Genomic DNA, 24,531 nt, shown 5'->3' with positions numbered 1-24,531 from the left:
AAAAAAAAAAACAAAGTACATACAGAGGTGTGGCAGGGGTGGGGGGAGGTGCCGGGTGAAAGGCAAAGAGTGTGGGAGCCACACCTCTAACCTCACTGTGAGGACCCACCACCGCACAGACACTGCCCTTTTGCCCAGGGTCTCTGTCTCCTGCAGCCACTCTGGCCTCGGGCCCCTGAGACTCCAGGCTGGTGCATCTGACTGGGGGACTGGGTCACAGGCCCCATGACACTGCAAGGAAGACTGAGGTAGACAGGTTCTGCAATCCTCACATTCTCTTGTGGGACAAGTCAGGCCACATAGACACAACAGGGGGAACTTCTCCCAGACATGGGAAAGCAGTGAAAGGTGATTCAGAAGGACAAGTGCACAGAGCTCTTGTCTACTTGAGACGCAACAGAGCATATAGAGCCTGGCGTGTGGGGAATGCGCCAGAAATGCTGGCCCTCCTTTCTTCCCTCCTGTGAGATACGGGCTAAAGCAACCTTTCCCTTCCCTCTTCATCCTTCTCTGAATACTCTCTCACACCCCACCACCCACAAATTCATTATTCAGACACAATTGTTCTTCACCTTTCCTATCTAGAGGTTTCTACCCTTTGAACAATATGACAATAGCTGCTGGTCATTTATCTAGTGGACACTAATCCCTGCTGCTGGCTTTCTGTGATTAGCTTTGCAGTTGAACACAGGGGCCTGGCTACTTAAAAGCCAAATAACAGTGAGCTGGTGCCTGGAAGTGGGGCCGGCTGAGGGCAACCAGATGCTGGGAGACAAAACCCTTGCCTGCTGTTTGGGCACAGTCCCAACCTTGCCGATTCCCCGCTCAAGTAGGGAAGAAACAACACATGTGATGGAAAGTCTTGCCTCAGATGTCTAATACAGACTTTTCAAGAGGGAAACGGAAGCAAAAGAGATGGATAGGATCAGAATTAGGTTTTTAAATGTTTTTCTATTGATATAATTTTAAACTTCCATAAAAGTTGCAAAAATAGTACAAGGAACTCCTGTATACCTTTCCTCAGATTTACTACTTGTTCCCATGGATCCCATTGGCTTTATCATCCTCTCTCCCCCATACGGTTCCGTCTTGCTATAAACATCCAGCAGATATTTCTCAAGAACAGGGGCCATCTTTTGTATAACCACAGCCTAACTGTACAAATCTGGAAATTCCACATGGATAAATATTATTGCCTAATCTTCTGTCCATATTCAAAATTCATCAATTGTGCCAATAAGCTCAATTGAAGCGATTTGGGGATTTTCAAAATGTTGGTTTCTAGATTAATTCCACTGTAGTTGGAAGAACATGCTCCCCAAGAGCTCAACTTTTGACATCTCCTAAGTCTTCTTTTTTAAAAACTTTAATTACAGTATAGTTAACATACAATGTATACTGAATTTAGTGTATAATATATTGATTCAACAATTCTGTACATCATTCAGTGCTCATCATGGGAAATGTATTCTTTTTTTTTTTTTCCTTCTCCCCCACCCTGGGAAATGTACTCTTAATCCCCTTAACCTATTTCATCCAGTTTGTTTTCTACAGTTAAGAGTCTATTTTTTTTGGTTTGTCTCTCTTTTTCTTTGTTAGTTTTATTTCTTAAATTCCACCTTTATGTGAAATCATACAGTATTTGTCTTTCTCTGATTGACTTAGCATTATACCCTCTATCCATGTCATTGCAAATGGCAAGATTTCATTCTTTTTATGGCTGAATAATATTCCATTGTGTATATATTTCTGTGTGTGTGTGTGTGTGTGTGTGTGTGTGTGTCATATACCATACTTCTTCATCCATTCATCTATTGATAGACACTTGGGCTGTTTCCATAATTTGGCTGTGGTAAAAGTAATGCTGCAATAAACATGGGGGTGCATATAGCTTTTCAGATTAGTATTTTCACAGTCTTTGGGGGAGGTACCCAGTAGTGGAATTACCGGATGATACGGTAGTTCTATTTTTAATTTTTTGAGGAACCTCCATACTGTTTTCCACATTGGCTACACCATCCTGTCTTCTCCTTTATGCCCGCCCTTCCCTGCCCTCACCCTATACTCCACGCCTCCTCCTCCCAGGTCCTCTGGATTCTTTTCCATGCAAGCTCAGTTCAGAGGACAGCCATGGACCTGGGGGCAGTTTATATGCAGATGTCAGGGTTCCCCTCACTGGCTTCCTCCTATCTGGCATTTCTCCCTTTGTTTTCTAGCAGCTCAGGCAACCCTTCTCCCTGCTCTGAGGGAGTAGGCAATAAGACTGGGTTTTCTGCCTCAACTCCAGCTATTCTGCCTGCCAACCAGGGAGTGTCCTGCTGAGAGCCAGACAAACGCCCATTCTACCCAGAGGCAGTGCCCTTCCAGTTTCTATCTGTTTCTATCCACTCTCTAGCATGTTCACATAGTTGGGTTTTTTTAAATCTTTCCAGAGTTTATACATCAGTACACACACACACACACACACACACACACACACAGTTAGTAATACATCTCGTTTATGCCATTCCATATGTATACTATCACTCTGAATGGGACAAACTTGACCCCAACATGATGACTTCCAATTTCAGTGGGGTTTCATCTGATTTACTTATTTACTTACCTGATGAAATGATTTTAATCTTTCCTTAACATTAGATGAAGAGCTCATTTTGGGACTTAATGTAAATAATGAAAGAATTCAGTGAGGCAAAAGTAAACACATATGAAATAAACTGGATGCCGTATGCTTAAACCTACAAAGACATGGGCCAGTAATTCACTTACATCTAAGTGTGCAAAGGAGGAGACACTGCTGAAACATTTCAGCTTGTATTTCATAAAAACAGTTTTGAAATATTTGACATAGTTTAGTAATCTTCTAGAAGACAGCCCACCTAGTTTGGATGGTATATTCGTTTTCACAGGTGGCTAGGACAGAGTACCATAAACTGGGTGGCTAAAATAAGAGTTCTGGAGGCTGGTTGGTTCCTTCTGAGGCCTCTCTCCCTGGCTTGTACATGGTCGTCTTCTCCCTGTGTCTTCACACAATCTTCCCTCAGTGTGGTTATGTGTCAGCATTCTGATCCCCTCTTCTTATGAAGACACCAGTCAGATTGGATTAGGGCCCATCCCAATGACCTCATTTTACCTTCATTACCTCTTTAGAGACCCTATCTCCACATACGGTCAGCTGAGGTACTAAAGGTTAGGATTCATATTAATTTGGGGGGGGGGATACAATTCAGTCCCTGACAGATAGAAAGTCTCCTGAGCCTCCTACCTTTGGTGTATTGACTCATATTTTACCTCAGAAAGAGTGAGGAGTGGACTTGATCTTAAGAAGAGTGGGATCCAGGCCCTAGAGAGCCAGATACACTCTGACATAAACCCATTCAGAGGCCCAGGAGACCCTAGAGCGGGCCCCTCAATCCTTGTGTCGGTGATACTTGTACCCCAAGGAGGAGAGAGATGGGACCAGCACCTGACAGGAGTGGAGGTTGGACTGGAGATCACCTCAGTACGTACCTCCCTGGACTGACTTGTTCTTAATCTGACCGACATCTACTTTACTCTTTTCTTTTCTAATTAAAAAATATTAGCAATTATGGACATGGTAACTAATCGAATGGCACAAAAAAACCTTACAGTGGAAACACCCCATATTCCATTATTTTAATCACTCACTGACAAATATTTATAACTTGGCTGCCCTCCCTTTCTTCATCACACTTGCCTGGCAAAACCCCTCGCCTGCTCGTCGGCATCTCTCCACCTACTCTGTACACACGCCCAAACAACTTTCTGTTCCTGGAAGAAAAGGCCAACCAGTACAGACAAGCATCACTCAAAATTCATGACCATAGACCTCATGCACCCCTCAGCACTGCCAGATTCTACTACACATTGTCAGTCAGCATTCTTCCCTATCCTACATAGTCATTTTACACCTTGTCTCTCCTGAAGCCTCCAACACCCTCTTCCCCCTACATGCACTCGGGACCTAACCTCAATTCCCAATTAACTTGGAACATGGAAACAATGAGAAGAGAGATCTTGAAGCTCCCAGTGCCTTGTCTGCCCCCCATGCATGTCAGCACCCATACCCCTGCTAGTTGTGTAGACCAGTTGTGCACACGACTACCCAAGGACTTCGCCTATTCAAAGACCTCACCCAGCCCTTGTCCCCTCTGTCCTGTTATCTGTTGAATAAACCTGATGTAACCACATTTGAAACTGTTTAACCTGAAAAGAGCAAGGCCATGCTTTGAAGCCATGAGAATTTCTTGAGGATATCTCTCACCACTTCTGGTGGGGTATGCTAGGGAATCCCAGAGATGAGCAAGGGATCCCAGAGACCAGACATCCATAAAACAACCACTTTCAGCAAAATCTATTGCTTACCTGCAAAGCCTTTTAGTTACAAGCTGGAAAAAAAAAGAATTTTTTATGCTTAATTTTATTCCTACTGACCTTTTTCAATGGAAATAAAATATAGAAATTCTTTGTAGTTGGACTGAAGATATATAAAATTCCTCAAATATCACTTTGGATGCATTCTTTTTTTTAAGAATCATTTTTTAAGTTTATTTATTTAAGAGAGAGAAGTAGGGGTAGGGGCAGAGAGAGAGGGAGGAGAGAATCCTAAGCAGGATCCACACTGTCAGCACCGAGCCCGATGTGGGCCTCGAACTCACGAACTATGAGATCCTGATCTGAGCTGAAACCAAGAGTCAGATGCTCAACTGACTGAGCCATCCAGGTGCTCCACTTTGGATGCATTTCAAGTTCTCAGAACTCATGGTTTACAGTGGACTATGGAACAAGATCACCTGCCCACAGCCCACACAATGTCAATGTCATGTGACCCCCCTTCCCACTTTGTGACACAGAATATAAGGACATTCAGTCCTACTTTCAGGCTAACATAAAAGATATGTGTTTCTCTGCTACAAACCAGCCTGCATTTGGCTGTGGCAAGGTGGACATACAGGAGCTGTTTGGAGCAGACAAGACCCTGGGACCCATCAGGAAAACTAGGCTCTTGGTTTGTACATGAGTGTCATGTGGAATAGGTGACTAAAGGGGTTCTCTGAAAGTCAATTTCAACCCAAGGTTAAATTAGGTCATTTAACAAATTGTGGTTGAGAGTGAACACAAACCAGGCATGGTCATAGGTATGTAAAGATGACAGCAAACAAGAATGACATGGCTCTACCCTCACGGCACTTACATTCTAGTGGGAAGGAAACACATAGACAGATAAGCAGACACATAAATATATAACAATCAGATGAGGCCAAGAAGGGGGGCTTGGGCCAATCTCATAAGGCTTTGTAGTCAGGTGAGGAGCCTGGTTTCCAATCTCAGAGAAATGAAAAGCTCTTCGAAGGTCTGAGCAGGAGAGAGCCATGATCTCATTTATCCTATAACAAGTTTGCTTTTGCTGCCTTGTATAGAATGGATTTCAGGGGGCCAAACTAGAATTGGGAGACCAGCTAGAGGTTTCAGGTGTATAGGCTGGAGATCATAGTACCTGGGACTAGGGTAGGGGGAGAGGGGGAGAGAGAGGGAGAGAGAAGGGATTCAAGATGGACTGCTTGGATGCAAAGAACAGGGGGAGGGGTGGCATCAGGGATGGCCCCTGGGTTTCATGGCTCAAGCAGCTGGGTGGCTGGTAGAGAAAACCAGAAGTATACATGTTTGGGGAGTATGGGAGGTGTCCAAGAGAAACTGTACAGGACAAACTTAAACCAGCAGGGGAACTTTATTCAAGACTATTGCAATGGTGGAGAGGGGTTAAATTCAACTCCAATACAATAGGGTAACTGGTGATTTACATCTGATAGGCAGGGCAAGGGGGTCAGTTTGTGGAAAATTATTAAGAGGAACTTGATTAGGTGTCAAGGGTAGGAGAATTCTTGCTGAATGGGTTGGAAGACTTCTTGTTATTCTGGGCTCACAAACCAAGGGCAACCAGCCAAGGCCAAGGAAGTTGAGAAGAAAGTTCAGAGGAGCCTAACTACAATTTGGTAAAGGAGGGGATCCTTGTCAGTGGGAAGGACTAAGTGTTCTGTTTGACCTGTGTCAAGTTTAAGATGTCCAAGTTTAAGATGTCAGGTGTGTAGCCCAGTAGGTAAATCTAGAGGTCAGAGCAGAGGTCTAGGCTGGTTATGGAAATTCCATCACTATAAAGCCACAACCCTCACTGAGCTCTCAGACCTGTGATGTAGAGTCTGATAGGCCAATCCCAGCTGGCACTTCTAAACCCTGCATGGGATAGTTAAGCACTGAACAGGTCTTAGTGTCCCCATTCCAGAGGGAACAGAACCCAGTTATTCTCCTCCCTTGCACTCAGGGTCCTTATCACTTGAAGACAGGGGAAGGCTTAATGAGGACTTGCCCCTCATAAAGAAAAAAAGAAAGAAAATATTCATGCTCCCTAGTGTTGACTGAAAATATTTCTATTGTAATAACACTTAAATATGTATAACAAAAAACTAAATAGAAATGCTTTATGCTTATAGCATATTATATAGTGATCAACGCAGAGTAAACTGAAGAAGTGAAAACAGGGTCCTCTCTCTCTCCACCCACAATTGACCCCAGTTTGAGGAACACTAGGGAAATGAATTCTAACATCCCTTCTGTCTTAACATGCGATGGTTTTTGGAGCCTGCAGTTGAGGAAACAGGGGCCATCATTGATGTGACAATAGAGGTCCAAAGGTAGCATGAGAGACAGCGTTAAATAAAATGAATAGATAAGAAAAATAAGCATTTTGCCTAAAAAGAAAAAAACAGAAACAAAACAGGAATAAGGAGAATAACAGATTTATTGCTCAGGTGAAAAGAGATCTTCTTGCAAATTTGAGAAAGTTCAGCTTTTAATCTTTCTTGACTTACTTGGCCCCATACCTAACAGGTTTAGTTTAAAAAAAAAACTGGTGAGAGGTCTTTTAAAATAACTATGATATTGGTTTATATTTGGAGAAGTTAAGAATGCTATTCATTTTATTAATTACAAAAGTGGGGGGAAATCATGCCTGAAGTCACCCATCTAAAACAACAACAAATACTCTTGTGCATTCTTTTCTAGTCCTTTGTCCTGTGCATATATATATATATATAACCAACTAATGTATAATGTTGTAGTCTTTTCAAGTTTAGGATTGTGAGATGTATTTTATTCTGTTGCCACATAGTTATAATTTGTTGACTGCATAATTGCATATTTCTCATATATATACTACAAGGTATATAATCCCCCTCTTATTCTGTATATGTAAGTTGCTATCTGTCACACTTATAAAAAATGCTGCAGTGAACATCTTCAGGCATACAGCCTTTTCCATCTTGTGGATTAGTTCATTTCACTAGATTCTGGGTCAAAGGGTACTATTTTACATCAAAAAAATATTTCTGATGACCTAAACAGAGACTTGAGAATAACATAGGGGAAAAAAGCAGATTTGCCGACACTAATGAGCGAAGTTGAAATCCTGAGGGAGAAGCAGGGGCTGTGTCGCCAGGCAGAGATGGTCCTCTGAACATGGGGGTGTTTGGTGCTCATCTTTCTAAACCTTGCTTGATGCCTCCAGGCAAAGAGGGCAAGATCAATTCAGACACGCTCTGTTCCGATCTGCCAGGGGCAGGAGCTACAGACTGCACAGGCGCTAGTTACCAAGGCGACCTCCACATGTCCCCTCTTTTCCAGGTTAACAGTTCTGAATCTGTGCTGGATGGTTGGATAGAATTAGTTCAAAAAAAGAGAGAAAAAAGAAAGTGGCTTTAAAAGACAGTCTGTTAACCCGAAGAACCAGCGCCAAGCACAGCGCAGAGAACCTTCTGGTCCGTTCTTTTTTCTGTATGACTTCATGGTTTGATCTTTCCTCTGAGGTGAATTTATTTCCATTTTTCTTTAATAAAATAGAACCACCAGCGTGTTCCATTGCATCTAATTACATTCAGCCTGTGGAGTTTCAAATGTCCCTGCCACACGAACTCACAGGGGTCCCAACAGGAAACACACTGGAGGCATAATAGTATGATTATCATGGTCATGGAGAAACTGAAGGGTCTCAAACACACATGCCCGATCCCCCGCAAGACCCCACTGCTGCCCGACTCATTACTTGTGGGGATTCTCAGGGCCTGAGAATATGTTGCTCCCGGCTGTTCACGGAAAGCTCTAGAGCCTCTACCACCCTGCTCCTCACTGGATTTTCCACGTCTCCACTGGCTTTTCACAGCCTGAAAAGCCTCGCAGAGCCTGAGAGCTGGATCTCTAGGTGGGTCACTACTGGTCCTTGGGTGTGAGTTTGCAGGATGGGAATTCGGGGCTCTGCTGCTTTCCCCCAGGTGACTTGTCTGCATCTTGCAGCCACAAACCAGCCACAGCCTTAGTTATGGCTCTGGACTAATGACACACAGAATGACAGGATTCACCACTTAACAAGGTGTGGCAAGTGTGACTCGTGGCCCACAGCCTGAGTGTGCAAAAATATATATCACGTCACATTTTCTATGATGCATTCCTAATTCTGAATCTCCACTCAGGCAGCTGAAAAGTGTAACTGGGCTTGTTCCCAGGGCCTCTCCCCTCCCCAGCTTCAGGGTTGAGCAAAATGTTGACTGGCCCAGGGGTGTCTGTCTGGCACCCGGGGGCCTGCACGCCCAGGCTGCTGTGGACAGGACCATGGACAGCATCTGGCTGCTGCCGGTCCTGTGCCATGCCAGGGGCAAAGAAACCCTGTGCGTCTCCCTATGGGCCTATCGGGCTGGACACCCACTGTGGCTCTTCCCTTTCTGGGGTTTATTCTCCTCTCTGAGATGCACGCCTGGCTTTGTCAATGGCAGATGTGCCAAGGGCATTTCTTTTAATCCTGCGTGGTTCTTTCTTCCTTTGCATTTCTTCAGGGTGCTCTGAATTCCCTTTCCCCAAGTAATTAGGGTTTCCTACAAAATAATAAAAATCAGAAGGGAATTACTCTGGTGGTGGACACTACTGCACACTCCCCCTACAGCATGAAGCACAATCGTTGCCAATTTGTTTAAAGGGGGGAGAGTAAAAGAGGCAGACCCTGGAAGCCCACTCCCCTCCCCCTCCCCCAGTTTCTCAAAATAGACTCCACTACATTAGCTCCCTTGCAAGTCCCTATGTCCTCAGAAAGAATACGTACTTATTGAAGTATTCTGTCATTTCTCAGTGAGATGGGATGTGTCTCTTTCACAGGTTGAGTCCCCCAGCATTAACAACCTCTACCTGCCAAGCAGCACCTGGCCATGTAGGTGACACTTTCTTCAGCTGCCCTGGAGGTGGCAAGGTGAGCGTAGTAGACACCAGGTGGGATTTTGACTCTTGCGGCAAATGGCCTAGAGACTCAGTGAAGGGACAGGAGGAGAAGCAGTTACCCTGGCAATGGACCCAGCTGGGAGGAGAGGGACCTCGATGTGGCAGCTGTCATTTTACTCTGTTCCAAAACTAGAGAATGAACATCAGCCAGGGGCCTGGAGCGGGGTGGAGCATGTCTCTGAGGAGGAGGCGTGCACCGTGGGAGGTGTGTTTGGAACAGTCCCGAAGGAGTTGGTTATACTGCACCCCCCTCCCCAAATTATACAAGGCTCTTGGAGGATTATCCTGGCCCTGGGAACGGCCACCTGGCACCTGCAACCACAGGCATCTGTGTTAAAGTTTCAAACCAAATCCAGTGATCTATAAAAATAAAAATACATTGTAACCAAGTTGCGTTTCACCTAAGAATCCAAAGATGGTTTCACAATAAAAAATTTTCTTGGGTAATGCACCACACTGAAATAGAAGAGAAGGCTTATTCCAGAATGTTCATAGCAGCATTCTTTGAATTCCAAAACAACCAAACCAAACCAAGAAAAAAAAAAAAAAAAACCCCAAAACGAGTCATTTACAGTGATCATCAGCAGAACAATAGATATATCAGTTGTGATATAATTATATAAGGAAGTACTAGGCAGTAGTGAAAATGCATGAGCTGGTGTTATATATATTAACATGCCTGAATATAAAAAAAATGTAATGTTGAGTTCAGAAAAGCAAGTGCATAAGAACAGGTTTGGCAATTCATTTACAATAAAGATGACATGAAAAAAACAATACCATGTGGCATGTAGAGACGCATGCATATGTAGTAACAGTGTAAAGAAAAGTGTGGTGATGGGGCGCCTGGATGGCTCAGTTGGTTGAGTGTCTGACTTCGGCTCAGGTTATGATCTCACGGTTTGTGAATTCGAGCCCTACATCAGGCTCTGTGCTGACAGCTCAGAGCCTGGAGCCTGCTTCAGATTCTGTGTCTCCCTCTCCCTCTGCTCCTCCCCTGCTCACACGCTGTCTCTCTCTCTCTCAAAAATAAAGATTAAAAAAAATGAAAAAAAAAAAAAGAAAAGTGTGGTGATTATAAGGTCTGACTTCATGGTAGTATTTTCCTGTTAAATATTTCACAATATTTTCAGAGTGCCTCGGTGGCTGAATAGATTTCGGCTGAGGGCTTGATCTCATGGTTCATGGGATGGAGCTCTGCACTGGGCTCTGTGCTGGCAGTGCAGAGCCTGCTTGATATTCTCACTCTCTCCCTTTCTCTCTGCCCCTCCCCTGCTTGAGTTCTTTCTCTCTCTCTCTCTCTCTCAAAATAAATAAATAAACATTAAAAAATTTCACAATATTTTCACATAAATTTTGAATTAGCCATGCAATGAAAAGCAAAAAGGAAGCATTAAGGGGAGCTACTATCTGAATTAACTTTTGATCTTAGAAGAATCAGTAGGAGTCTTGGTAGAAAGGAGAATGCCATCAGAGAATTCATAGGGCTGAACATATATATTAGACTTCAGGGGGAAAGAAAAGCATATAAAAATATGTAAGAATTATATATAAGGATATATAAAAATATGTTAAAAAGAAGGAATACATGAAGAATTACATTGAGAAGATCAAATTTAAACTGTGAATAGTCAAATCCAAGGGGAGTAAAACCCATCCAGTCAGCCCACACACAGTCCCTCCCAAGGCCACAGAAGACATCCCTATTGACCCTAAGGGGATCTGGGCTGAGCTCAGATTTTACAAGGCTCTTTCCAGAAGATGGAGGCAGGGTCATTGTCAAAAGAGGTTGGGGGAAAAAAAAAAAAAAGCAAAACCTATAGGGATATAGGGAAAGAAGCCCAGAGGAAGCTGACAATTGGGAAAAGCTGGAGCCCCAGAAGTCCCTGCAGAGTAGAGAGACACAGTGAAGCCCCAGATGCCTGCTTACAGATGCTGAGGGGTCCACTTACTTCTGGTGGGGCCTGGGGAGAAACTCTAGTAGGACAGGGAGCAGAGACTTTTGGGCGCCTGCCAGAGAGAATATGGGACCAGGGAGCAGCTTTCAGGGGATTCAGACATCAGGCCAGGTGACTGAGTCAGAGGCACATATCACAGACCACTGTCATCTCCATAACTGGGGACCAAGAGGCAGGCAAGCTGGTGGCTGGTAAGCGTCATTGCGTTTCAGAAAAGGGAGGGAAAAGGATTTCAGAACCTTAGAGCAATTTCCTGCAGAACCCATCCTCCCTCCCACCTTTTCTTTTTCTTCTTCTTTTTTAAAAATAGGGTTTATTTTTTAAGAACAGTTTTAGGTTCACAGCAAAGTCGAAAGGAAAGTACAGAGATTTCCTGTATACCCCCTCCCCCCACACACATGCAGCCTTCCCCACCATCAACACCCCCACCAGAGTGGGACATTTGTTACAATCGATGAATCTACACTGACACGTGAAAACCACCCAAAGTCCATAGTTTCCCTTAGATTAAGGTTTATTCTTGGAATTGTACCTTCTGTGGGTTTCCACAAATTGCTATCATTGCAGTGTCCTACAGAGTATTTCCACTGCCCTAAAACTCCCTTGTGTTCCACCTGTTCATCCCCCTCTCCTCGAAACCCTTGGCAACCACCCACCTTTTTACTCTCTCCATTGTTTTGCCTCTTCCAGGATGTCACAGAGTTGGAATCATCCAGTGTGTAGTCTTTCCAGATTGGCTTCTTTCACTTGGTGATATGCATTTGGTTTCTTTTGTGTCTTTTTGTGGCTTGATAGCTCATTTCTTTTTAGCACTGAATAATATCCCATTGTCTGCATATACCAGAATTCATTTATCCATTCAGTTACTGAAGGACGTCTTGACTGCTTCCAAGTTTTGTCACTTACAAATAAAGCTGCTATAAACATCTATGTGCAGATTTTGGTATGGACATCAGTTTTATACTCTCCTGGGTATATTAAGGATTCCTGTGCTCTCTTTTCTCTCCTTCATCCCCCCCCTCCTTTTATTAGTGCTTCCTGGATCTAGAAAACCATAGGGACTGACCGTGCCCCTCTGTGCTTTCCTCTCATTGCCTTGCATTGTTAGTTGGATTCCATACAACACATCTTGACTCCCTCACTGCAGATCAGGTGTTAATATCCCAGTGTCTAGAATAGTACTAGTCATGAAATACTGTTTCAGAATACTTGTTAAATGAATGAACGAATAAATGAGTGAATAAACAATTCTTCAGGGGAAAATGCTGCCCATGCTCCCTGAGGTTCATCATGATGAACCCCATGATCAGGACTGAGACCAGCCTTCCTTTGTGTTCTGAGCCCTGTGGAGGTGCCTGGGTATGAGGAGCTGGAGGCTGTGACTTATATTAAGTGTTCTCCACCAAGGAATGCAAGCCACATTGTAGGTCAGATCCGGTGGAAGAAGGCCTCCCAAGCCTTCAGAGTACATGTCCCAGGAGTGCAATTTCATCCCAAGAGGATGCCACAAACAGATCTCAGCCAAATGCATACCCCTTCAGAAAGACAGCAAAGGTGGCAGTGTGGGGACAAGATTGGAGGAAACACTGAAGACCTGAGGCCACACAGGCAGTGTCCAAAACTCAGGCAGGTGATGGGCTTGCCAAAGAAGGCTGGCACCGTGAACATGAGAGGTGGGGATGCACTCCAGAGGTGCTTTAGGGGCGGGGCTGTGGGGCGTGGTGCTGAGCGACGTGGAGTCAGAGTGACAGGTGGGACGTGGCGCTGGTTTGGGCAGCGTGCTGGGGTGGGGGTCGGGGGGCGGTATCGCGGTCAGTTCTGGACATTTTAGGCGCTGGTTTGGGCAGCGTGCCGGGGTGGGGTGTGGTATCGAGGTCAGTTCTGGACATTTTAGGCGCTGCTTTGGGCAGCGTGCCGGGGTGGGGGGCGGTATCGAGGTCAGTTCTGGACATTTTAGGCGCTGGTTTGGGCAGCATGCTGGGGTGGGGGGCGGTATCGAGGTCAGTTCTGGACATTTTAAGCTCTATGGGTCTGTAGGACATTACCGGAGTGTAGTTAATTTTGTGTGGGGAGTCTGCTTGACTGGGTCATGGGATATCCAGATCTTGGGTCTAACATCATTCTGGGTGTGTCTGAGGGTGTTTCTGGATAGGATTAACCTATGAATGATATAGTAGACCTAGTAAATAGACTACCCTTCTTAACGTGGGTGGGCTTCATCCAATCCACTGAAGACCTGAATAAGGCTGAATAAGAGGTCAGGATCCTGCCTGACTGACTGAGCTGGAGCATCAGTCTTCTCCTGTCCTCCAAGCAAAAATCCTACCACTGGCTCTCTCCTGTCTCCACCCTGCCAGCTACAGATCTTGGGACTTCTCCACAGCAATTATTGTGTAAGCCAACTCATTATAATCTCTCTCTCTCTCTCCCTCCCTATACACACACACACACACACACACACACACACACACACACACAGAAAGAGAGAGAGAGAGAGAGAGAGAGATACAATAGAGAGATATTTTATATATATGTATATATAGGCAAGGTGGAGTGGTGGGCAGGCCAAAGAAGGATGGGCATTTGCAAAAGACAAGAGGCCAAGGAGGAGCCTGGTATGCTGGAAGAATTGGAGCCCAGGAAGATGGCCAAGGTGTGGCTGGGGAGGTAGTAGGGGTGGGACCAACCATGCAGTATCCGCCATGGTACTGGCACTTAATGTCCCCCCTTAAATGGTAACAGAATTGATAAAAGGTGAAGGTGATGATGGGATGTCTCCATGGATGACCACAGAAGCATAATCTTTCTGGATTTCTATCTAGAAAGGGAGTTAGCCTGGATATAGTTTATATTTTTTAACATGTTAACATTATTATATCTTTTTGGATATCCAGCATTCAAAGCAGACCTCTGCCCTGATGGGTCCTCAGGAGCCTCAGTGCATTCACTCTCTTTCATTTTCTTTTCTTTTTTGTGAGAGACAGATTGAGACAGAGAGAGAGAGCACACATGCGCATGTGTATGAGGGGAGGGGCAGAGGGAGAGGGAGGGAGATAATCTTAAGCAGGCTCCACGCTGAGCACAGAGCCCAATGCAGGGCTCAATCTCACCACTATGAGATCATGACCTGAGCCAAAATCAAGAGTTAGAGCCACCTAGGCACCCCAACTGTCTTTCATTTTCTATATTCTGACGTTTTGACATCTTCAGGATGTGCTGACCCTGGAGGAACTGCCCCTCCCAGGGTTAGTTAACTCCTGGAGATAGCACTCTCCCCTTCAGAGTTCACCTTTCAAATACAAACAAACCAATCCAGGAACACCCCAACGACACCCTCCATGGGCTTTTTCACTGCCAGCCACTGTCCACATACCCTAATCACCCCAGAGCCAGGTACCAGACTACTAGGGAGAGCCCGTATATCCCAGAGCTGAATTATTTAAAATAGCCAATCTGAAGCCTGCCCACCTTGATTTGCCAGTTCCAGCCCAAGGAAACCACAATAAAGACTCTGGCCCATACTTTTCTCCCACTTGTTCTGCTTCCTGACCAATGCTGGTCCTTCCCATGTGGCCCTGCCTGGGGTGCAGAGGAAGGAGTTGCACCTATTTCTACTGCTCATGAGTCTGAGCTCACCCACCTCCCCACCTAGAAACCTGGGTCTTCACTGGGGCAGAGCTGGTGGGGTACCCTACCTTTGCTACACAGACCCAAGTTCATCCTTTAGGTCATGTTCTCTCCCTGTCTTCAGACAGGCAGACAGACACATAGACTGATTAATAGAACAGATTTATTCATTCACTCACTGAATATAACAGATTTATTCATTCACTCACTCTGTCATTCATTCATTCATTCATCCACACATCCATTCGATGTATTTATTCATCAATCATTATAATAAAAAGTCAAGGGGAAATGTATAGAGGCTTTGCCACTTTCACTACCTCAGGAAATTTCCTTAACTTTCTAGCTTATTCTACTCATCTGCTTAAAAACTATATTAATATCTGCAAGAAGATCTATATAAAGTAACTGACACTTGGTAGATGCCCCATGATGGTTGTTATTAATATTGGTATTTAGGTGCCAGACCCAGGAATACATAGATGGATTAACCCCACACTTTATTCTCAGGAAACTTATGTTCTGTTAAGTCTCATGTCTCTATCTAGCAGAAATCGTGGGAAAAGGTGGGTCTTAGAGAGAGGAGTAATGGGATCTTCCTGGAGTCCAGCACTCCCGGAGCTGCCTGTGGACTTACCATACAAAGCACCCAAGTCCTGAAAGCACTGGGCCAGGGTGAGTGGGGGGTGAACCCAGAACCAGGGCTCAGCCCAATGCACTCAGACACCTGTTCCTCACAGGCAGTACCCCCAGCTCTTCCCACCCTGGGGAGACCTGGGCTAGCATCCTAGGGCCGGGGGAGAGCACTGAGTTTGGCCACTGGTCAAACAGCCATGGGCCGGTGACTGGTGCCTGCAGAAGGCAGACCCTAATGCATGCCAGGGAGATGCTTGAACCATGTCTGGAAGCCCATGGAACTGAGATAGATGAGAATGCAGGCATCGCTGCTTGCCGTGCTCTAAATGAGCAAATGTTTGGGAACGAGGGTGCCAGAACAAAACTGCCTGCACTGTTGTCCCAGCCCCTTTTCAGCTCAAGTCACACATGTGCTAAGAGGCTTTTGGCTCCAGGCGGCTGGTAGACATCGCTGACAGATTTGGGATCTGATAAGAGACTGTTGATTTCATTCGTGTGTGCGATGTCGGAGATGAATTTTAACAGTTAAAACGGGGAAAGGAAAAAAAAAAAGAGAGAGAGAGGGAGAGAGAGAGAGAAAGCCCAAGAGCGTTTGCCAGGATTGCAACACTGGCTGTTTCTTCCATTGGATTTCTTGAAACCGCTAACTCCCCAAGTCGGGGGAGCCTATTTATAAGGGCATTAGTGTTGTGTGCCTTCTGGGGAGCCAAGAGGTGTTTGTAGAGCAGAGGCAAAGGGAGCTGTCTGTGGGGATGGCTGGTCCTCTGGCACTGTGAGCGCCCCTCCCCTGTGGGGCACTCTCTCCTCCTGCTCGTGCACTCAGTCTCCTGGGCAGACCAGGGACAGTCAAGGCCAGCACGACTCCCTTCTGAGGGTGGCAGCCTCAGACAATTCTTTAGGGTTTGCAACACCATGAGATTCTACCACAATGGTCTACTCCAGAATAAGAGTTTAAAAATTATTATTAATAATATTCCTTTGCAAAAAGAAACAAAGTTCCCTTTCTCAGGGAACTCCAATGAGAAATTAATTTTCTTTAATTTAACATCAAAGGATTAGTTGTTTTGGAAGCTACTAAAACAGGCATCGTGCAACCCAAAAGAATGATTGCATCTGTGACGTGAGTGATGGACACAAATGGCCTGTATAACCAATTGCTCTGTGTCTGGACTTCTCTGTAAGCTGCATTTGGTTAAACACTTACCCCATTTTCCCCCAAAAGGCCAGTGGCCCATCAGGCAGATAACCATCACTTATACTCATAAAGAGCAATAAGATTTCAAAGGTTTTCACCCCACTTGATCCTTACAACCTTCCAGGATGGTAGGCACCACAGACATTTGCACTGGCTTAGAGATGGCGAAATTAAAATCTAAGGAAATAAAAGCACAGGGTGGTAAATGGAAGGTCTCTTGACTCCAGGCCTGAAGCTCTTTCCCACTATATCCCAATGTTATCCCCGCGGTAGGAAACAGCCCAGGTTTCCTTCAAGAGTGAATGCCACTTCCACACATGCTGTGGCCTATATCCCAGTGCCCTGCTGGCGTCTCAAAGGACACTGGTGACAGCTGGACTGGGAAACATCCCAGAACTCCATGCCCTGTGCCCTATTAGGGGCCTTAGACTGAAGCATGCTGTGTATAGAATTCATACCCGCAGGGCACATCATCCTGGGCCTGTGAGGTGGGTCACTCCCTCTTGGGACACAGCCACTGGGCTAAGACAGTGGCCACAGCGCCTCAGTGCCCACATGCCCGACCTCTCTTCCAGAGGTGGGCGCTGGTGCAGGTCTGGCCATAATAGGCAGGACCTACCAAGCCTCCTGCACACTGGCAGAAGCTGGGTCAGCTGGAGACCACTGGCCATCCCTACCTCAAGCCCCTTTTGCAGAGCTGCCCCCTGAAACAGTCATGGAGGAGGGGATGGAGGGGAAGGGCCCCCTGCTCAACCCTGGGCTCCTCACTCTTCCCTTTACCTACTCTCTCTTATCAAATCCTGTTCCCAGGAAGAGGTATAAAAAGCTGTGATGGGCGCCTAGCTATTCATATTTTGTACATAGACATTCCCAGAAACTCCTGGGAGGAGAGGGTGAATTTCTGGGTGCAGAATTCGAGATAATACTGATGTGGGGGTGGCTAATTTAACTGAGGTATTCTCAATGTCTTTGAAACTTCTCAGAAGTCTATGCTGAGGGCTGGTCGTGAGCCTGATCTTAAGGATTAGCTGGGGGAAATTGTACCTCAGCACTTCCCTCAAAAGACACGTCAGCCAAGGATGGACATTTCATTTCTGTCAATACATACCTGACTCAAATCTTTAAAACTTTATCACTCTTGGGACACCTGAGTGGCTCAGTCAGCTAAACACCTAACTCTTGGTTTCATCTCAGGTCCTGATCCCAGGGTCGTGGGATCGAGCCCTGTGTCCAGCTCCACACTGAGCATAGAGCCTGCTTGAGTTTCTCTCTCTCTCCCTCTCTCTCTGCCCCTCCCTTCATTCTCTCTCTAAAAATAAAAAAATTAAAAAAAATGTATCACTCTTCTGTTTTACTAATGAAAATTTCAATATGGTGAATCATGTGTGTGAGAAGACTTGCCCATGTTAAGTTAGGCAATTTTTAAGAAAGGTTTGATTTTTTAAGAGACATTTTAGGTGTATAGCAAAGTTGAGTGATGAAGAGTACAGAGATTTCCTGTAAACCCCCTGGTCCACATATGCATAGCCTCCCCCATCATCAACATACCCTCCAGAGTGAGACATTTGTTACAATGGATGAACCCACACTGACACATCATAATCACCCAAAGTGTATAGTTTACACTAGGGTTCACTCCTGGTGTTGTACATTCTGTGGGGTTGCACAAATGCATAATGACATGTTTCCATCTTTATGGTATCACACAGTGTAGTTTCACTGCCCTAAAACTCCTCTGTGCTCTGCCTTTTCAGTCCTCTGTCCTCCAAGCCCTAATAACCATTGTTCTTTTTTATTGTCTCCATAGATTATGGACAGTGGTTTTGCTTTCTCTAGAGTGTCATAGAGTTGGAGTCATACAGCATGTAGCCTGTTAAGATCTCTTCTTTCACTTAGAAATATGCATTTAAGATTACTCTGTGTCTTTTCATGACATGATAGCTTATTTCCTTTTAATGCTGGGTAATATTCCATTGTCTGGACGTACCAGAGTTTATTTACGCATTCACCTCCTGAAGATACTGAGGGTCATCTTGGTTGTTTCCAAATTTTGGCACTTATGAATAAAGTTGTTGCAAATATCCACATGCAGGTTTTTGCTTAGACATAAGCTTTCAACTCCTTTGGGTAAGTACCAAGGTGTGAGATTGGTGGAAGTTGTGCTATTGTTGTTTTGGGTAAGTGGCCCTCAACCCTGGTTGCCCATCATGATTATCTGGTTAGCATTTAAAAAACATTTTCTAAATTGTAGTATGAACACTAAACATGAGACCTACCATTAACAAATCTCTAAGTGTATAGTACAGCACTGTTGACTGTAGATAAGATGTTGTACAGACAATCTCTAGAGCTTATTAATCTTGCTTAACTGAAGACTTTATGCCTGTTGATTAATAACTCCTCATTTCCCCCTCCCCAGCCCCTGGCAGCCACCCTTCCACTCTTTGTTTCTGTGAACTTAACTATTTTAGACACCTCATGTATGTAGAATCATGCAGTCTTTGTCTTTCTGTGACCAGCCCATTCACTGAGCATAATGTTCTCAAGGTTCACCCATGTGGCAACATATTATAGGATTTCCTTCTTTCTTAAGGCTGAATAGTGGACCATTGTGAGTACAGACCACATTTTCTTTGTCCATTCACCTATCAATGAACATTTAAGTTGTTTCCACACCTAGGCTATTGTGCATAATGCTGCTGTGAACATAGGAGTACTAATAATGCTGAGATCCTGATTTATCTTGAATTCTTTTGGATAAATACCCAGAAATGAGACTTCTAAATCATATGATAGCTTTATATTTATGTGTTTGTTTGTTTGTTTGTTTATATTTTTTAGGGAGAGAGAGAGAGAGAGAGCACAAGTTGGGGAGAAGGGCAAAAGGAGAGAGAGAGAATCTCAAATAGGTTCCATGCTCAGCACAGACCCTGACGTGGGGCTTGGTCCCACCACCCTGCATTCATGACCTGAGCTAAAATCAAGAGTTGGACACTCAAATGACTAAGCCACCCAGGTGCCCCAATAGTTTTATTTTTAATGTCTGGAGAAACCCCTATACTGTTTCCCACAGTGGCCGCACCATTTTGCGTTCCCAACAGCATTGCACGAGGGTTCCCTTTTCTCCACATCCTCACCAACACTGTTGTCTTTTGTTTTTGATAATAGCCATCCTGACCTATATAAGGTAATAAAATCCCTACGCCCACCCTCACCCAGGCCATTTAAATCAGACTTGGTGAGCGTGGGGCTTGAACAACAGAATTAAACAAAACCATCAGGTCGTCACAGTATGTAGCCGGGGTTGAGAGTCACTAATTCAGATGCTGACACCAGACTCCTGGGTTTGTGTGATTTTCAGTCAGCCTCTCCACCTATGCACATGTGGGCTTTGAGCGCACAAGGGAAATGGTTTTTAAAAAACCCAGCTGTTTGTTATGTTTTGTGAAATATTTCTACTTTGGGTCTCCATTTGACCCCAAATCAGTTTCATTTTTTTTTAATTATTTTTTTAAACTTTTATTTATTTTTGAGACAGAGAGAGACAGAGCATGAACGGGGGAGGGTCAGAGAGAGGGAGACACAGAATCCGAAACAGGCTCCAGGCTCCGAGCTGTCAACACAGAGCCCAACATGGGGCTCGAACTCACTGACCACGAGATCGTGACCTGAGCCAAAGTCGGCCGCTCAACTGACTGAGCCACCCAGGTGCCCCAAATCAGTTTCATTTTTTATAAAATCTCTCATGTGAGGTTAAAATCTGTCCCCTTTCACTTCCTTAGATTGACACTAGGTCCAGAAAGTCTCACTTTATCAAATTCCAGCATTCCTGGGGACGTTGGACTCTGCTAACCATTTCCAACTTCTGGGAACAACCATTCCTAGTGTGACAAACACACTTGCTCAGTTGGGCAGGAGATGTAGGCCAACTGCTTCCTCTTTACAGCCACCTTATGCCTGGCCAGCTTCTTGTGGCTAACAGGGATGGGGGCACCGATCACTGTCTGCCTGGGGCAGTGTGGGACCATGAGATGTCCCAGGTGGAAGGGTCGTTAGAGGGTCTCCAGGCCAGTAATTTACACCATCATGTTTAAGCAGGAGAACTTCCTTCCGATACATACATATAGAACAGACAGAGGCTGAGGCACCCTCCTTGGACAGTGGGCTGGAAAGTCCACCCACCCATGAAGCGCCCGTTCTCCACAACCTGGAGAGATTTATAATGTTCCAGAGGCCACACCCTGAGTCCTTATTTTCCACAGAAAAGTGAGGGTGGGGATGGGTGGGTGGCAAGTCAAGAGGAGAGGGGGTGTTGCTGCTGTAGAAACCCCCATTTCATAGATTGGTGGGGCCAGCCTTAGTTGGTGATGTGATGGGCATTCTTTAAGCATGTCATAGACACTGGGTGCTGTGCTAATTGCTCTTCAAATAACACTCTGTCTTCATGAACACTTTCTCCCCCTCCTCCACAGCCCACCTCTGCCTACCATTGTTTCTCTTTTCCAGTGTTTCCCTCCTTTCCCTCCTGCTTCCGTCACCCTGTCCCCCACTCCCTACCTGGCTCCCTGGGCTTGTTCTGAAGGACAGATGGCTTCCCCTATGATGGCAGAGCTAACCTACAAATATGTCAGATTTCCTCAATGTTAGGAGAAAACTTTTTCCTTGAAAGTCAGACCCTGACCCAGGCTTCCTTCTGCCTTAGTACAGCTTGTCTCCATGAAATCCAGACCTGAGAAGCTGGTCCACTTCTCCTAAGCAAACAAGTGTGGGGTTGGGGCTCCTCCCCTGAATGGGAGCAGAGGACAGAGGGAAAGTCTTCCTACCCTTTTCCATCTTTGTTCTTTTCTCCCCTGACTTCTCTCCCTTCTGTGGCACTGACTCCCCCGGGGCTTCCCTGGAGCTGGAAAGCAGAAACCTGTGGGGAATAAGGTGAAGCTGTCAGGGAAGGCTGTGGGATCAGCACCCAGCTTGGTGTGTGGCTCAGAGTAGATGCCCAGCAAATGCGCTGGCACAGAACACAATGGGATCTGGTAGGTGAGTACTTACACACTTCTCATAGTAGCAATAATGGACTGAAAGAATACTTCTGGTCCACGTTTCCTTTTTCCTTGCCCTTGAGCTTCCCTGAAGTGCATGTGGTGCTGAATCTTTGAAGCTGTAATGAAATGTTTGGCTTTGACCTGGGAAAATGTGGTACAGGAGCTCTGTGGAAACTTCCCAGAAGTCATCAATGGAGAGTGCTCCTGGGACCCAAGGTCAGCAAGGCCCGGACACCAGTAGGAAGGGGAAGGTCACAAAAACAATGCATCACACATTCTGCCCAAGGGGAGCCATGGTGTCCCCAAACCTGAAAATGCTCCTGTGCTTCTTACTACTGCCTGCAAAAAAAGAGACTGGAGATGGCTCCCAAGAGGGCAGGTAGGTGGATCCTGATGAAGGAGATGTGATTGGGGAGACCAGACTCCAAAGGACAATTAAAGGTGTGTGTGTCTGAATATCACTCGGGTTCGTTCATAGCAAAGGTGCCACCTCAAAAGCTCCAGAACAAGCTGAACTCCTGCAACTCAACAAAAATACAAACACTTCTTGAGACACCTGCTGAGAAATGGGCAAAGAACTTGAAGAGACATTTCTCCAATGTCCAAAAAGGACATGAAATGAGGCTTGACATCCCTAATCATTAGGGTAATGTGAATTAAACCACAGTGAGACCATTTCACACCCATTATGATGGTGAGTAGTAAAACAAAAACAAAAACAAAGACAACAGGAAATAACAACTATTGTTAAGAATGTGGGAAAATTGGAACTTTGTGCACTGCTGGTGGGAATGTAAAATGGTGCAGCCACTGTGGAAAACAGTATGGCCATTTCTCAAAAAAAAACTAAGCATAGAATTACCATGCAGTCCAGCAATTCCACTTCTGGGTATGTATGCCAAAGTCAAAGCAGAGACTCAGACAGATATTAGTATCCTCGCATTCCTAGCAGCATTACACACATTAGCCAAAAGGTATAAGCAACGTATGCGTCCGTTGATGGGTGAATGGATGAAACAAAATGTGTATACATACAGTGGAATATTATTCAGCTTTAGAAAGGAAGGAAATTCTGGTACATGCTACAACATGGAGGAAGCTTGAACACATCATGCCCAGTGAAATAGCCAAACCAGTCACAACAGGACAAATACTATGATTCCACAACCGTGAGGTTCCTAGATCAGCCTACTTCTTAGAGACACACAGTGGAAGGGTGGGTGCCAGGGGCAGAGGGAGGGAAGGGGGAGTTAGTATTTAAAGGGACAGAATTTCAGGTTTGCAAAATGAGAAAGTTCTGGAGATGGTGACGGTTGCAGGACATTGTGAATATAGTTAATATCACAGGACCATACACTTAAAATGATTAAGATGGTACTTTTTATGTTATGTGTGCATTTTACCACAGTTAAGAAAAAAATAGGCAGAGAAGGTGGTGAGCACTGTGGGCAGGGGAGTTAAATTTGTGTCCCAGAAACTGGAACAGATGAGGCTAGAAAGAGAACTTGCAGAAGAGGACTCCCACGAGCTGGCCTTGCAGAGGCTTGTCCCACTGAGACTAGGTGTGGAGAGGTCCAGGCTCTTTGAGGCTGGTATGAGCCCACCTCGAAGACTGGCCCTGCAGAATCAGAGCAGGCCAGGATTCCAGAAAATGTCCCCAGGGGCAGGAGGTTGAGGGTACACCCTAGGTCCATGGTCTTGTTTTTAATGTTTATTTATTTTTGAGACAGAGTGTGGGTGGGGGAGGTGCAGAGAGAGAGGGGGACAGAGGATCCAAAGCAGGCTCTGTGCTCACAGCAGAGAGCCCAACGAGGGCTGTGAGATCACGACCTGAGCCGAAGTCAGATGCTCAACTGAGCCCAGGTCTCTGGTCTTATAAGTCAAAGCACTTAGATAGGAATATTAGATAGTTCCAGGGCATCAGGGGCTTCTGGAATGAGCACCGAGTCTTGGACCAGCTTCCCCCTCAGACTGAAAAGAAGGCTGGAATTTCTGTCAGAGAGTCCTGAACTCATGGAGGCAGCTTGGGGAATTCAGGGGTAGGGAAGAGTGTCTCTATGGGTAGCCTCTGGCCCACTGTCTACACTGGCATGACTGATGGTTGTGGGAGACATGGTTCTGGAACTCAGTAGCACCCATCAAGCCAGTATCTATGATGTAGGCAGGGTTTGGAGAAGGAGCTAAAAGCAGTAAAAGCAATGCAATCACAGAGGCTGACATTATCCCACATTCATGCTTTTAGCTGGCCTGACTCGCTTGGGCCCCACAGTAGAGACCACTGCAAAGGAGCATCTAGGTGTTCCTGACTATTGGCTGGACGTGTCTGTGCTTAGTCCTGCTTGGCTCTCTGCTTCTGGTTCCTGGTTCCTGCAGAAGTGCCACCATTTCTAACCTTCTTGGCCTTGTCTTCTGTCTTCCCTGAACTCTTTCCTGGGACTCCCTGGCACAATTTGATCTCCCCAGTTTTGATCCTGTCTGGTTCTTCCTGTCCTTGGCGCCTCTTTCACCTGGCTCTGGCCCTTGGGAGTGCACATCTGCCTAGACCCTGTGCCTTGAGAGAGGAGCGTGGAGAAAAGTGGACCATGGGGGGCCAGGCATTCAGGCCTGTCTGCAGTGAGCGGCTTCCCAGGCATCTGCCCCCACTTTCCCTGCAGTCTGGGGATGGCTTGGAAAGGGGATGCCACAGTGACCCAGAGTAGGCTGGGCGCAGAGGCATCACAGAGGGCATACACCCTTTTAT

The 24,531-nt window shown here is 45.6% G+C and overlaps 1 protein-coding gene across 3 annotated transcripts in view; it reads left to right on the top strand.

Moving 5' to 3' along the window:
- The window catches only part of FARS2 (phenylalanyl-tRNA synthetase 2, mitochondrial), a 621,462-nt gene that overhangs the window by 554,920 nt on the left and 42,011 nt on the right, over nucleotides 1-24,531 (top strand). The window contains exon 10 of one of the 3 annotated variants that reach the window (XM_040460422.1): nucleotides 7,699-7,947. The exons of the other annotated variants lie outside the window; for them this stretch is intronic. Within the exon in view, the coding sequence (XP_040316356.1) occupies nucleotides 7,699-7,735 (37 nt within the window). The 3' untranslated portion in view covers nucleotides 7,736-7,947. Of the gene's footprint in view, nucleotides 1-7,698; nucleotides 7,948-24,531 lie in introns of those variants that run through there. 3 annotated transcript variants of the gene reach the window in all.

This window comes from Herpailurus yagouaroundi, unplaced genomic scaffold (assembly GCF_014898765.1).
Source record: "Herpailurus yagouaroundi ecotype Mexico unplaced genomic scaffold, PumYag 250, whole genome shotgun sequence".
Lineage (NCBI taxonomy): Eukaryota > Metazoa > Chordata > Mammalia > Carnivora > Felidae > Herpailurus > Herpailurus yagouaroundi.
The sequence above is the reverse complement of the archived record's forward strand: the minus strand, read 5'-3'. Positions and strand labels throughout refer to the sequence as shown.